A 16,456-nucleotide genomic window follows, 5' to 3' on the forward strand; every position below is an offset into this window, starting at 1 on the left:
TATAGTGAATGTTTTACGGTCTGTAAGGACCAGCGCGATGATCAACACAGTCCTTAATGGTCAGATATCAAGCAGAAACACTGATAAAGTACTGATATTATCTGACTTTGCTATGAGGCTGAACAAACAGATGCACAAAAACAATTCAACGGAACCCCAATCTAACTCACCAATTATCATATAGGTTTTCAAAGCCTAGCAAGCATTAACTTTAAATGCATACTTTTCTCATGACCCTGTTCTGGATTTAAGTACATTTATATCCGTATTATAATCAGAGAGGGTACTTAATTAGATAATGTTTGCAAGTACTTTGAAGATATAAAGTGCTCTATAAATGCTAAATATTATTATTTAAATACAGTTAGCAATTACTGCTTACAATCTATTCCACCCACCACACTGCTATAATTTGATTACAGGCTGCTAAAAAAAAAAAAAAAAAAATACCTATAAGCAGAAATGATGAAACCATGTGCATGTGAAGCTCAGATTTTTACCCTAGGTATAAATAATTTATAGGCATTTTAAATGGAGGATTAAGTTATAAAATCTAGTAAAGAGAGACTGTTGGCTTCCATAAGACTGAGAACCACAAGGTTATGTTGGTTTTAATAGTTTCTTATAAACCAGGTGGAGAGTACACGGTGGGTGAAACACAGGACTCTACACTTTTGGCTGCCAGTTCCATCTTCCATTTTCTCCACTGTAATCTTAAAATATCTTTATCCATGTAAAAAAATGTTTAAGTCCAGATGTTGATTTTAATAATTATCTGGTAGATAAAAGCTTGAGAATGGCTCCTGTTCTAACATGTCTTCCCATCTTGCCATCTTCTGTAATAATTGCAAACTCCGTGGTCTTCACTGCTTTCAAAAATGGAAACCTTTGAATCTGATTCCATATGCCTTCCAGACAAGTGGCAGATATCTCTCCAAAGAAAATGGCAAATTAAATGTAAACATACCTTACACACAATGTAAAAGAAAATCACTACTAACCCCCAAGTGGCTTGTACTTGATGCTTTTTAGACAAGAAAAGGAACATTTATTCTAAGCCAACCTTGGTTACTTTAAAAAAAAGAAAATCACAAGGAAGAAATATTTTGGAAATAGCACTGCAAACACAACTATGCTCATCAAAGAGATCGTGTGCCTGAAACGAAAGGCTTCTGGATAATCTGTGAACCCAAGGAGATAACACATCAGATAAATCTAATGTCATGACAAGGCCCACGAGTCAAATGCTGGCCACATAAGTTAATATGGGCTTTGGCTTTGGGGCAGATCAGTTGTAAGCTTGGCCATTTAGAGGCTTTATGACCTCTGAAAAATGAACTGATTTTTTCCAAGCCTCATCTGTTCATTTGTACACTTACCTCACAGGAAATTGGGGGATAATTTGACAACATCAGGAGCCTTAAAGATCATTTGTAACTTTCACTGTAAATTGCACTTCTAAGAAGTTATTCTAAGGAAACAGAGATGTCTAGAAATACTTACATATTAATATAAGGATAAATAACTCTAACGCATAATGTATTAAAATAATGTGTATGAGAAAAAAGAAAAAAAATAATAATAATGTGTACAAGGACAGAAATTTGGATGTTTGATTTTCAAAGTACTACTTACAAAAGCTGAAAAGTTTAAAATAACCAAAAGTTTCATCAATAGTAATTGATTAAATATTTTATGATGTATCCTCACAGTAAAATGCTAAGTAGTTCTTAAAACATGATTAGAAGTTTGAACACTCACTGAATATTTGAAGAAATTAAAAATTACATTCTAATTTTTTAGACATGATAACAGTATTGCAGTTATGCATTTTAAGAGTATTTATCTTCTGGAAATGCATAATGAAATATTTACAAATAAAAGGGTATGATGCTTCAAAATAAGATGGGGGAGGAAGTGGATAGGATGAAGATTAAATAAGATTGGATATATGTGGATGACAATGAGTGGGGGCTCACTGTACTATCTGCCTAATTTTTAAATAACAATCTTACTTAGATTTAATTCATACTCCATAAATTCACCCTTTTGAAGTATACAAGTGGTTTTTAGAATATGTGCAGAGTTGAGCAAACATCACCACTATCTAATATTTAATATTAGGACATTAGCCGTCACTTCCCACTCTCCCTCTCCTCCAGCTTCAGCAACTACTAATCTACTTTCTGTATCTATGGATTTGTCTGTACTGGACATCTCATATAAATGGAATCATATAACATGTAGCCTTTTGTGTCTGGTTTCTTTCACTTAGCATAATGTTCATCCATGTTACAGCCTGAATCAACACTTCCTTTCATTACCAAATAATGCCATCTTATGGATATAATGCATTTCATTTATTTATTCATCAATTAATGGATGTTTATGTTGTTTCAATTCTTTGACTACTATGAATAATGCTACTAAAAACAAGTTTTTGTGTGGATATATGTTTTCAGTTCTCTTTGGTATATACCTAGGAGTATAGCAGGGCCACATGCTAACACTCTATTTAACATTTTGAGGAACTGCCAATCCATTTTCCAAAGGAGTTGCACCATTTTACATTCCCACAAGCAATATATGCACATTCCATACATAAGGTTTTACATAAACTTTTACGTAAGTTTTAAATTCAACATAATTTTTAAAATAATGGTATAGAAAAAAATTAATAGTGTGCAAAAAGGCTGATTATTTTTTAAAAGTTGCAGGTAATATATACAATATGATCTTAATTTTTAAAAACTACCTATTTAGCTATGCATAGGGAAAAACTGGGGCTTTCTGGGTGGCGCTGAGTGGTAAAGAATCTGCCTGCCAATGCAGGAGACACAGGTTTGATCCCTGGGTTGGGAAGATTCCCTGAAGGAGGAAATGGCAACCCACTCCAGTATTCTTGCCTGGAAAATCCCATGGACAGAGCCCAGTGGGCTACGGTCCATGGAGTTGTAAAAAGTCAAACATAACTGAGCACACACAGGAAAAAACTAGGCTATGTACTAAAACATACATGTGGTTATCACTGGGAATCATGAATGACTTTTGTTTTTTTTCCATTTTCCAAGTTTTCTGCAATGATCACATGCTTTTAAAATGAGAACACTGAAAACCTTTTCTTTTAATATTTATTTTTTGGCCAAGCCACACGGCATGTGGGATCTTAGTTCCCCAGACCAGGGATCAAACCCCAGCCCCTGAGTGGCAGCATGGAGTCTTAACCACTGGATCTCCAAGAAAACCCCTTTTTAAGAAACGCTTTTTTTGTTTGTTTTTAAATAGGGAACGCCTCCCGAATTTGCGTGTCATCCTTGCGCCAGGGCCATGCTAATCTTCTCTGTATCGTTCCAATTTTAGTATATGTGCTGCCGAAGTGAGCACTAAGAAACGCTTTTTTAATTAAACAAGCTTTTAACAATTTAGCAGTCTTTGCTCCATTAACAGCCTACATTATCCAGACGTTGGAGGCCCAGAGGTCATCCAAGTGGGGTTCCTAAGAAAATCAAAAGTACACACTGCCTTAATGAAACTTGCTGTCTAATAGTAAATAAAATCCAAGATAGAAAGCAGTGATCTAAAAAAAAAAAAAAACAGGTATAAGGTCAGTTCAAAGAAGATTTACAAGTCAGAGGGATAATTTCTATCTGAAAGAATCAGGGAAAACTTTGTGGAAAAGGTTGCATTGGAATGTTGGATGTTGGGGTAGCAGGTACAGAAAAAAAGAATAAAGTAGGCAATTGCTTAGAAAAATAGCAATAACCTCAGATATGCAGATGACACCACCCTAATAGCAAAAAGTAAAGAGGAACTAGAGAGCCTCTTGATGAGGGTGAAAGAGGAAAATGAAAAAGTTGACTTAAAATTCAGCATTTAGAAAACTAAGATCATGGCATCTGGTCCCATCACTTCATGGCAAACAGATACGGGAAAAGCGGGGACAGTGAGAGACTTTATTTTCTTGGGCTCCAAAATCACTGCAGATGGTGACTGCAGCCATGAAATTAAAAGATGCTTGCTCTTTGGATGAAAAGCTACGACCAACCTAGACAGCATATTAAAAAGCAGAGACATTACTTTGCCAACAAAGGTCCATCTAGTCAAAGATATGATTTTTCTAGTAGTTATGTATGGTTGTGAGAGTTGGACTATAAACAATGCTGAGCACTAAAGAATTGATGCTTTTGAACTGTGGTGTTGGAGAAGACTCTTGAGCGTCCCTTGGATTGCAAGGAGATCCAACAAGTCCATCCTAAAGGAAATCAGTCCTGAAAATTCGGAAGGACTGATGCTGAAGCTAAAGCTCTAATACTTTGGCCACCTGATGCGAAGAACTGACTCATTGGAAAAGACCCTGATTCTGGGAAAGATTGAAAGCAGGAGAAGGTGACGACAAAGGATGAGATGGTTGGATGGCATCTCTGACTTGATGGACATGAGTTTGAGCAAGCTCCAGAGTTGATGGACGGGGAAGCCTGGCGTGCTGCAGTCCATGGGGTCGCAAAGAGTCAGACACGACTGAGCAACTGAACTGAAAATCACTGCAGTGACTGCAGCCATGAAATTAAAAGATGCTTGCTTCTTGGAAGCAAAGCTATGACCTAGACAGAGTATTAATAAGCAGAGACATCACTTTGCTGATAAAGGTCTGTATAGTAAGAGTTACAGTTTTTCCAGTAGTCATGTACAGATATGAGAATTGGACCCATAAAGATGGCTGAGTGCCAAAGAACTGATGCTTTTGAATTGTAGTGCTGGAGAAGACTCTTGAGAGTTCCCTGGACAGCAAGATCAGACCAGTCAATCCTAAAGGAAATCAACCCTGAATATTCACTGAAAGAACTGATGCTGAAGCTGAAGTTTCATACTTTGGTCACCTATGCAAAGAGTCAACTCATTGGAAAAGACTCCAAAGCTGGGGGAAATTGAGGGCAGGAAGAAAAGGGGGCAACAGAGGATGAGATGGTTGGAAAGCATCATTGACTCAGGGGATATGAGTTTGAGCATGCTCCTGGAGATAGTGCAGGGCAAGGAAGCCTAGTGTGCTACACCCCATAGGGTTGCAAAGAGTCAGACATGACTTGGTGACAAAACAACAAACAGCAACCCCCTAAAGAGCATCCATGGGGAGAGGGAAGCTATGCCCTGTAGCAGGTGAAAAGGAATGGTTGTTAAACTGAAGGGCATGGTGACGTGCCCAGTTGAATTTTAACTGGTCTTGATGTAAAGAGTTTAGTCTTTGGTCTGTAGACTGTGAAGAGTCAGGGAAGGCCATGAATAAAAAATACTCAGACTGAAACTGTGATTTTAGGCCGACTAACATGGCTACAGTGTACAAGGGAGACTAGCCAGGAGAGGGCTGGTGGTAGACAGAAAAGAGTGCTGCCCAAGAGAGAGTAACTGAGGCAGGAGTACTGGAGACAAGGGGACCCAGGCAATAGATATTAAGGAAAGATTTTTAAGGTTGGGGTAAAATAAAACATGTTTTGAGAATTTCCAGGCACCCCCTTGAGACAAGTGGAGACAGCCTTGGGTATGCAAAAAAAAAAAAAAAAAAGTGGTTAGAGAATCATCTTTCTCTATAGGGAAATAAGCTTCCAACCAGAAGGGAAGAAATTATAAGCGGAATTCATCCAACATTTTCTATTTAAGTCCTCCCTCTCTCTCCACTAGGAACCTTATATTTATATGTGCAGAATAACATCTCATTCAAAAATATCACCCAGATTTTCTTGGAATTCTCAGCACACTGTTAGTTCAGGCTCTGTTCGCATAGAGCTACTTTCCCCACAGAAATGGAAAAACCGATTGGAAAGCATCTTTCAGACACAGGACATCCCAAATTCTATGAGACACAGAGACTCAGCATGATTTTGTCCAGCTGGACATAGACGCCATGATTCGATCACAGTAGCTCAAAACTGGGTGAGTCTTAGTAACATTATCACTCAAAGAAGGAATGGTGTAGAACAAGAAAGGCACAGAAAATTAATTGCAGGCCAGAAAGAAGAAAGGGCCAACCGGCAAGACTCAAAATTATGAGACTGATTCAGAGCCCTACAGATAAGGGGGGGAAATATGATCTACCCATGTAGGAAGAATGTTGGGTATTCTTTCAACAACAAAATGTTTCATAATCTCCTAACCCGCTAATTAGGCAAACAGCAAGCCATGACTTACATCAGTTTTTGTACAAAGATTACTCCAGCTAATAATGGACACTGAAAACAGTTATACATATTTCTCTGATGTTCTGGTAACTACCAATACACCCTACTTTATTATGAGGCAACGTCATGCCAAAGAAAACACCTGTTTAATACCTCTAAAAAACAATACATGTATCTAATTAAAAAACTGCTATGCTACTGTCATTTTAAGATACTGTTACCTTACCAATTCATGCAACTTTACTAAATTCTCCTTTAAGACCAAATGTAAATAAATACTCTGGGATAATGAATTACCAATGGTCAAGATTTCTCTGACCGAAAGGTTTTAGATACTGGATTAGTGCTGTATTATTTCAGGCTCAGCCTCCCTCCCCCACCCCACCCCCACACAAATTTTGAAAAGGCACAAGCACAATAAATATGTTTTTATTTGAATAATGTTTAATCCATAAAGAGGAGAAAAAGATTTTTTAAAAAGAAAAGTTATTAATGAAAGATGCTGATACTTGCTACTGGTTTAGAAATATACCAATCTCCAAAAGCTTCTGGGCTGAACTCACCTGGAGTAAAGGTCAAGCCAGGCCATCAGGGGATCGGATATAGGCCATGAGAGGTCAATATAAGGCCACACTAGTACATTAAAAGGAAAAAGAACTCTCAAAATTCCAATATCTTTTTCTCAGGATCCCTTACTATTACATACAATCATTGGGATCAAATGCTGGTGGAATCAAGTTTCCCATAAAATTCTATTTAATCATGGAATAGCGTATTTGTGTAACGCTTTACAGTTTTCAAAGCACTGTCATAAATACTTTATTGATGAAACCGGTGTATGAGGAAGGCAAGCAGTTGTGATCATTCTCATTTTTAGTTAATTATGGATAAAGGACTCATCTAATGTCACAAAATTCAATAAGACATAGGCATAGAAACCAGTGCTCTGTCCATTTCACTCACTCACTCATTCAACTAATTGGGACTACAGACTCAGAAACGAACAAAACCTAGCCTCTGGCCCCACGGAGTGTACAGTTTAGCAAGCAGGTAGAAAGAAAACCCTATATGGTTTATAACACAAGTGTAAAAAGTGTAGCAGGAAGAATGCAAGCAAGTCTTCCAATAAGGTCAATTCTTAAATCTAGGTTTTGATGGAGAACGAAATAGTTAGGACCAGAGGGAATGAGGGGTAAAGGAAAAAGACAAGCAGAGGTCATCCAATTCTGTTCAAAGAGAAAAGTGAGTGCAAGTCCTGGCAGAAACTTAGACTATGAAGTCAGCAGAGACCAATCTTGGCCTTGACTGCCTTACACTGTGGGCCAAGCTAAGGACGGCCAACGTGCTCAGATTCAGATATATGCTAATCTCCAAAAAGCTTTCTGGGCTGACCTCACCTCCTATGTAATAAAGCATACTGGTGGCACATTTCTTTTAATACTGTCATATCTTGAAGGAAGAATGACTCAAGCCTTGCGTTTGAATGATTGTTTTCTGTTGCCTATGTATGTATACACACATTTCATACACCCACATGGATCATTTATATCCATAATACTATATAGAATATAAGTATCCACATACATTATACAAAACATATATAGAACTCTACAAACCTTGCATGCAGATACATCTGAATAATGTGTTTATCTAGACTGACCCCAAGAGATATGTTTAGATGGAAAAGGGTTACGGAGACAACCATCTGTCCTAGATGATTCAGTCATTTGCCTGCCGAGGAGAAACTGAAGGGAGGTTGGGCGAGATGAATTCCAAAGATACCTTAAGGCTCCACGGTTTAATGTTTTATGAACTTATCTGCATGAAGCAGTTTCTCTATTTTTGATAAATAAAACCCCATGACCCTGGTGAAATAATTTCTCTCTGCCTCTCAGCAGAAAATGTAGCCACAGACAGTGACTTACAGAAAGGAGCATTGAATGAGACAGTCAGGGAACCTAGATCCTCCCCAAACCACCCTCTCTCTACCCCCACTCACTCCACCTCCAAACAGGAATGGGGCTGTATGACCTTGGGCAATGGACTTCACCTCTCTAGGCTTTAGCTTCCAGAGCATTAAATGAAAGGCGTGGTTAGGTGGTTAGGTGTTCTACAATTCTCTTCGTGTGGTTAGGTGATTAGGTGTTCTACAATTCTCTTCCAGCTCTAAATTTGTGAAGCCATTCCTTTCCCTCAAGACTTAGCTTATCTTTAGAGCTCTAAAAATCAAGACTAATCAAACTGGATTCAGACCACCTTTTTTCTAACCATCCTGTCTTTTCTGACTTCCTAAACCATCCAAATCTTGCATAATTTAAGTCATCAGGGCTGTCGCTGGGTGCTCTGGTCTAAATTATGCATTGTTGCTATTTGGGGAAAATTTAGACTGGGTTCAATCTGGGATCACTGAGAACAATAAGCCCCTAAAGTGGGAAAGGATAAAGGCTTCTCCAGACAGGATCTGCTTTTAATGCATTGAGCACAGAGTTTACAAAAAGGGCATTGATTGTGTACATTAAAGAGCCACCAAAACAGCAAGGGGCTGGTGAGGCTGCAGCAAATTCTCCTAGATGCCACTGACCTTGGCTGCATTTCAGGGGTCAGGCATTCCCCAGGAAGTTCTCAGCACGCAGGCTTTCCTGAGGATTTAGGAACAAATGAGACCTCTCATCTATACATGAGCCCATCTCTCCTTATCTAGGAAGACAGAAAAAGATGGTCAGGCCTCTGATTTGAGGAGATTACCTCTGTAGCCTCTGCACTCAACTCTCGATCTGCCCAGCTCACCTACCACCAGACTGGTCGCAAATCCCAGCCCTCCAGAATGCAATTGTCCCCACATCTACATTTAAATCCTCCAGCCAGCAGTTCCCCATCTTCTGAAGGAGCTGGAAGCTGGAGCCCTCTCTCTTTCCATACCTCCTGCAGGCAGAAATACAGTGTCAAAGCACTGAAGCCCAAGCCAGGAAGAGAAATTTCAGTGAATTGTGCAAAAATATCTTTTCTTAAGGCTGATCTAAGGAGCACAGGTCTCCCATGTGTGAATCGCACTCCATGTCGGCCGTGAGCAAGGTGAGCCCGTGTGGTTGATCGTAAGCCTGCGAGCTCTGTGCCTGACATCTGAGAAAACCTTCCCCAGGAAAAAGCCCACAAGAAACACCTCTAGATCAAGCCCAACTTCAAATCACATCACAGCGCTATCCGTTAGAGAAGCCGATGCTGAGATTCCGGCTCAGGGAAATCTCAAGTCTTGCCCATTGTTCAGACTCCCCCTCCCCATCCCCTCCTCTGCTTTGCCACTCTCCCCTACCCAGAAGTCTGGGCCATCCATCCACCTGATTAACCCGCTGGCAGCAACTCCCAGCGCAGAAAGTAGGGCAAATGAACACACACAGTCTATAAAGCAGGAAGCCACACACTTGGCCAAAGCACCCACCCTGTTACCCAACCCCCACCCCCACCCCAGCTGCCCAGGGGGGTGCGGGCTCTCACTGTGGCATTTCCGTGCCAGGGAAATAGACAGCTTACTGTAATAACGCATGAATGAGCTTTTGCTACCCAACTATCAAAAAAAAAAAAAAAAGCCATTTCCAATGGCATCTCTGTTTCTTCTCAGCCCCTTGACTGCCTCGAAGAAACCTCACCTCCGAGATGGAAGGATTAACAAGAGGGGAGGGAGTTAAAAAAAGAGGGGGGTAAGCAGAGAGGGAGCATTAACAAGACTAAAGAAAAAGTACCACTCTGACCATAAAGGGAGTTCTTTAAAATAACCGTGGAGAAGGAGGCAATGTCAAGGAAAGTACTGAAGATTCAAGTACATAATCCGAAGATTTAGCATCCACCTAACAATGTACTCCTCGGGAGGGCGTGTGAACTTCCAAGCTTCACCCCTTCCGTATCTGTGTTCAGAGCCACCATGAGTTCCATCTCACCGACCCTCCTGGCCTCAAGTATGTACAATCGCTTTTTTTTTGGGGGGGGGGGGTCAAGAGAGGAAAAAGCCCTTTTAAGATCGGTAGACTATCCTTCTCAGACCCCCGGTGCCGCTGCCGACCCCCACCCCTCACCCCTCACCCCCTTCCCGGCAGGCAGCATCTAATTAATCTGGCAAGAAAGCTCAGCCCCCTTCCCCGAAGGAGTGTGTCGGGATTGGGGGGTGGGGGTGGGGAGGCGTCGAGGCGGCACCAGGATTCCTGGTATTCCGATCTCCAAACAACAGCAAAATGGATTCTATATCAGTGATGTCTCAGTCAATACAATGAAACGGCGTCTGAGGCAATTCACGAGAGGGTAAATTAAACCCGGGGGGCTCGGGGCGGAGGGGGGAGGGGAGGTGCTTTACAAAGAGCTGACCACAGATACACACACAGACACACACACACACTCCCAGGAGTTCCGGTCTGACTGGGGGAAAGCAGAGAACAAACACATCCCTTTCACCTGCTTAAGTTCATCCATAAAACTGAAATGTCACAGCCACAGAGTCAGAAAGCGCAGGCAGGGCTGAGTTAAACCCATAAATAAAGGTGAGCGGCGGACCGGCATTTCAGAGAGCGCCGAGAGGCAGTCCGGGCGCGAACAGCAGAAAAGGGGGAAGGGGAGGCAGTTGCCATCTACAAGACTGGCATAGCAAGAGCTGCCCCCGTAGAGCGGCAGGTTCGGCGTCGTGGAGCCAGTCAGGCTCACAATGTCCTCCTGCAGGTTGATGGAAAACGTGAGGAGCCAGTGCCTTTATTCACGCTGTTGTTATTCTTTTTTACAGAAAAGGACAGTGGGGTCTAGAGCCTTGGCACCGGGGCTTATGCATACACACACTCTCACCCACACGCGCCTTTCATTTTAATGCTCTTACACCGGTCTAAGATGAAACTGGCATAAGCTCTAAGGGTTTTCGGGGGGAGGTCTGGCTCCCTCCAAAGGAGGACACGTACCGCACAATCTCTGCGGTGGGGGCTCAGCCAAGAACACTTCGGCAGCCCCTGAATCAACACGAGAATCCAGGTTCCCTCTCGTGGCATCCGCCCGCCCCTGCCCACCAGCCCCAGCCCCAGTCCACGCACCGAGCCCACTCACTCTGACCCAAAACACTGGAAAGAAATCAGAAAACATGTTCCGCTCACCCTCAAAGCCGAGAGATCTATTTCATCCAGGCTGCGAGCCGGGGAGTCGCTCGCCATGTCGACTTCTTCGCGGGAGAGATGGACCAAAACCACCCCGAAGCTATTCCCTTGGAAATTCCACCTTGGTCTATTTCACTCGCGTCCTCATGCGGCTGTCGCGCCAGAGGCCCGGGGCGCAGCCTCCTCCGCCCACCCCGGCTCCCACAGCGCCAGATCGCGATCCTCCGCGCGTCGGTCCTCCGGGTCCGGGAGCCCAACCTGAGCGGATCTCCAAGCCCTGGAGCCGCGGTGCGTGTGGGCTGCGCGCCCTGATCGGCTAAGGGCGCTGGGGCTGCGTGGGTGTATTTAAATGGGACATGCTTCTTTGCTTGTGCGTGGATGGCGGCTGCATTGGCTGTTATAATGAGACACATCAACTCCTCCACTCAGCTGGGGGGGTGGGGGTGGAGAGCCACACAAAACTGTCTATCACCGCTTCCTGGGAGGAGTAAAGCGGGGGGGCGGGGGTGGAGGAAAGGCGGAGGAGGCGTGGTCTCCGACTGGGGAGAGGCCGCGCTTCCTGACCCGGTCCCTCTGCACCAACGTGGATGGGGGAGGGGCGCACACCCTTTCAGCCTGGGTTTTTGCGGGCTCTTCGCGCTGCATCTGAAGACCTTTCCTGAACCCTGCCGTGCTTCTCGTAGGGACTAGGGGGCTTTTATTGTTGTGTGTCCAATTCGTGCCCTGCAGCAAAATGGCCCTTCAGTCGCATTTTGAGGGATTCTCCTCAGGGTTCAAATGCTCCTGCGGTGAAAAAATAAAAATGCAGAGGAGAGGAAAAAAGGAGCGACGCCCTCCCTCCACCATTAATTATTTGTGGGGCTGGAGTAGCGCGGGCTGGTGCAACCGGTGCATATAAGGACTTGTGTGCAAAGAAGGGGATCCGCCTCCAGCCGCGGAACGAATGAGGGAGAAGCGCACTCGTGTGGGCGCCCAGCCGCCCCCCTACCCCCAGGCCTCGGAAATCTGCAACTGCCGCGGGGTCGGGTCCGCCAGCGGCCCCCGGAATCCCGGATGGCTGTTCTTCGGGACCGGTCCCTTCCCGCCTCGGGGCTGGAAGGGTTTGCCAGAAGCGGGAAAGTAGGGCGATCTGAGCTCTCTCTTGGTCTCGCCACACCCAGGACCTGTCCTTGCCGCAATTCCCCCACGGAAACGACCGAATTGATACGAGAATTGTTCTCCGGGTGCAGTGGTTTGAATGCTTCAGGTAACTCGGAAGGCAACATGGGTTAAGTCAGCTCACGCCGCCTCCGGTCCCTGCATTTTCCTTTCCGGCTGCGTTTATGCTGCTTGTCTACCCAGGTTAATAGAGAAAGTTTGGCTGGCGGATAAGATGTAACCCAGAAGATGTACGGCGTGAGAGCGATTTCACTGCACCGGCTTTCGAATTTAAAGGCTGAACGTTTACAGTGGTAAACCTGACATTCTGTAATCCGGTATATCGAGCCACTTACCCCAGCCGCGTCTCCGGCCTTGGCCACGCGAAATACCTAGGATGAGAGGCTAAAATTGAGCTTTTCCCCCAAATACAGTCGTAGCTTTGAAGGCATTATCTCCATCTCTGTTAAGATGAGAATTTTCTCCTGACCAAGTGTCCTGAGGAATTTTTAATTGTGCAGTGTGGATATCAGCTTCAGAATGATGCTTTTGAGTGAATGAATGGAAGCCAATGCAGTTAGTTCCTCAGGACTTTCGAGCAGCATTCCATATGCACTCTGCTGTTTTTATTAATAATATTGTCTTTATTTATATGCATTGTGCATCAAAAAACTTGAAAATTGTTCCAACATTTCAGTGGCCACAACCGTTTAGGAGCTTTTGCCATTAAAAAGCTTTTGTCATATGTTTAAATGTGTCATAATTCCAAACATTTGATTTGATCTCTCATTTTCTAATAAAATGGTCCAGCTCAAGGTAGTAACCTACAGTAAGCCAATATGTAATGTCGAAATGACATTAAAAAAAAAACAAACTATCATTTCTCATCGTCCTTGTTTTTTCCCTTCTCTGTGCCTTTTTTAAACTAAATCTAGAGACAAGCTAGTGTATTTTCTCAGTGTTGAAAGAAAATCACTAAGATCAGGTATTGAGATGTATGAACTGAACTATTTTTAAAACTCCAAGCACATGAAAAATGAGAAAAACATCTTTTTTCAGGAAGAACCTTCATTTTTACCCCCAATTTTATTTGAAGCATCACAAATCATTCATTTCTTTTAGTGTTAATCAGCTGCTCAGGCCATGAGGGTGTCATGATACAGGTATTAAATTCTACCCTTGGTTTTAGAATCAGTTTAGAAAACCATATATATAGTACAATGATGTGTACCAAGAGGAGGAGGGCTTCCTAGGAGCCTGAGAGGTTGATGAAAGTCAGGTGTAGGCAGGGATGCTGGCCGCAGGAAGTACCATAAAAGGAGAGATTACAACAGCCAGGGCCCCTCCAGCTGCCAAGGGAAGGAGGAAACTCCAGGCATTTTGTGCTGAAGGTGAAGTAATTGTGGTAACTGGGCTGAGGAGGAAAGTAAAGATCAGATCAGGTAGAGCCTTGCATACCCCAAGAAGGAACTTGACTTAATTTTTTTTTTATGTCAAGTGTATGTCGTATTTCAGCAATTTCAGTACATCTAATTTTTTTGTCATATATGTATGCCTCCTGGACAGTTATTTAACATTTTTCTTTAACTCAACACTTTTCATTTTTCCTTATATTTAACTTAAAAGGAAATATATGTCAGTACTGTGGATGAAAAACTTGCAGCACCTGCTTAACGAAAAGAAGGAAATCATTAAAATGAATACAATGGAAAATAAAACAGTATTATTAAATTCTACCTACCTGTCCTGAGGCTTTAATTTATTAAAAGAGAATTTAGCAAATGCCAGAAAAGACATTCAAAACTTGACCAAAGTGAGATTTTCTTCTTGGTGTAATCTGAAGGGTTGAAAGAATTGTTATTATTAAGGTACAGTTTGAAAGCCTGTACAACTTTATGATATGCTGTTTATGTCTGTCTAAATATGTAAATGGAGATTCCCAGTAATGCTAAGGCCCAGCGCCGCCAAATAAGTAAATGTTAAAAAAAAAAAAAAGAGGAAGAAAAGAGAAGAGAATGGATTCAAATCCGTTTACTTCGTACTTTGGGACTGCCCAGGTGGCGCTAGTGGTAAAGAACCCGCCTGCCAATACAGGAGACTTAAGAGACCCTGGTGAGATCCCTGGGTCGGGAAAATCCCCTGGAGGAGGAAATGGCAACCCACTCCAGTATTCTTGCCTGGAGAATCCCAGGGAGAGAGGAGCCTGGTGGACGCCAAGAGTCGGACACGACTAGAGCGACTTAGCACAGCATAGCAAATATGTATGAATGAATACATTAAAAGCATGAATACGGGCAGAAAGGATACAGAGGTATGAACTTTGGAACAGTGAGAAGGGAAGAAGAAAAATGGAATGGGAAAGCACAGTGGAGGCTCCAACAATGGTACCTAATTTAAATTTTTTAAAAGATCTTAAGCACGATTGTTTGGAATTAAGTCTGTTTTGTCACTAATGGGCACTTGGACCAAGGAAACACTATCACCCCAAGGGGCTGCCCACCAATTTCCAGGAGGAATAAGACCACATACACACACAATCTGAAAGTAAACTGCCTACATCCCCTGCCCTGCACCACGTCCTGCCCTGTCCCCCTTCCCACCACAGTAAGCAAAGCAAACACTCAGAACTGGCAACGCAGATAGGCAAGTGAGATTTCCAAACACTGAGATGAGCAGCCTGCATGCATGATCCGTCGCTCAGTCATGTCTGACTCTTTGTGACCCCATGGACTGTACCCTGCCAGGCTCCTCTGTCCATGTCCCAACGAAAATACTGGAGTGGGTTGCCATTTCCTCCTCCAGGGGATCTTCCTGACCCAGGGATCAAAACCACATCTCCTGTGGCTCCTACATTGGCAGGCGGATTCTTTACCACTGAGCCACCTGGGAAGGCCCAAGAAGAGCAGACCAATCACCAGTTATTTGCGGAAATCTATTAGTATGAAAGAGAAGCACCAATTTCAATCAATAAGCAAATTGAAAACTCCAAGATATTTTTATAGGAGCAAAAAGAAGTTTTTTAACATACAGATTTTTTCACTCTCAGAAGGATAATGCAGGACCTTACATCCATTAAAAAGAACCAGGTTACTGTGAAAACAAATCAGTTAGAGGACTTATTAAGAACATATTTATTGAAATTGTTTAAGTGAGTTGAACAATAATCAGTGGTACTATGCTGCAGATACTCTTATAATAGTCATATATTAACATATTTAATCTTTATAACCTTACAAAATAGGCAACATTATTAGCATATTTATTTTACAGATGAGTAAGCTGAAAAATAGAAAGGTTAATTAATTTACTCCAGGGAGCACAGTCATAAATGACTAAAACAGAATTTGAACTCAGGCTTTTAATCACCATGCTATACTGACTCACACTGAACTGAAGGACGATTTAGTAAGCTAGAAGACTGAGTCATTTTCTCCCAGATTACAGAGAAAATATAAAGCAGTGAGCAAAAATTAAGTAATATCAAGAATAAATCCAGAAATTTCAATATTTATTTAACAGGAGAGCTAGAGAATGGGTAGAAGGAAATATTCAAAGAAATCATAGAAAATGTTCCAATATATTCAGGTTAAAAGCTCTCATTTGGTGTTTAAGTAAAAAATACCACACTAAACACATCATGAAGGAATTTTAGAACATTAAGGATACCAAGGAAATTCTCACCAAGTCACCTACTTCTCATTAGCAGCAATAGATGCTAGTAATAGTAGAAAATGGAACAAAGTCTTGAAATTTATTTTAACTTAGAATTCTCTACCCAACTAAACTATCATTTAAGAAAGAATGCAAAATAATGACATTTTCAGATATGTAAGGATTCAAATGATTGATCATCTCTTAAATTATTGAAAAGTGCATTCCACTGAAAACCTGAATCAAAAAAGAAAACATGCAATACCAAAGACAATGATAAGCAAAGGTAGCAAACTGTTTGTTACCCACTCAAAGTCATTCTCTTCCATACTAGAAAAATTCTGGTTTTGAGAATTTATTCTCCATGTGTTTCAAGAA

The 16,456-nt window shown here is 42.1% G+C and overlaps 1 protein-coding gene and 1 non-coding gene across 8 annotated transcripts in view; both read right to left on the minus strand.

Annotated features, from left to right (window-relative positions):
- Positions 1-11,730, minus strand: part of TNIK (TRAF2 and NCK interacting kinase) — a 393,297-nt gene extending 381,567 nt beyond the window's left edge. For 4 of the 7 annotated variants that reach the window (XM_043874424.1, XM_043874420.1, XM_043874418.1 and 1 more), the window contains exon 1: positions 11,291-11,729. In XM_043874424.1, coding sequence (XP_043730359.1) covers positions 11,291-11,347 — 57 coding nt within the window. In that variant the 5' untranslated portion in view covers positions 11,348-11,729. Of the gene's footprint in view, positions 1-11,290 lie in introns of all 7 variants that reach the window. The other 3 variants (XM_043874425.1, XM_043874421.1, XM_043874417.1) reach the window with 2 other exon arrangements.
- Positions 3,278-3,384, minus strand: LOC122676207. Its single transcript, XR_006335491.1, has one exon. It is a non-coding gene; the product is annotated as a U6 spliceosomal RNA (small nuclear RNA).
- Positions 11,731-16,456: the final 4,726 nt, after the last annotated feature.

This window comes from Cervus elaphus, chromosome 19 (genome assembly GCF_910594005.1).
Source record: "Cervus elaphus chromosome 19, mCerEla1.1, whole genome shotgun sequence".
NCBI lineage: Eukaryota > Metazoa > Chordata > Mammalia > Artiodactyla > Cervidae > Cervus > Cervus elaphus.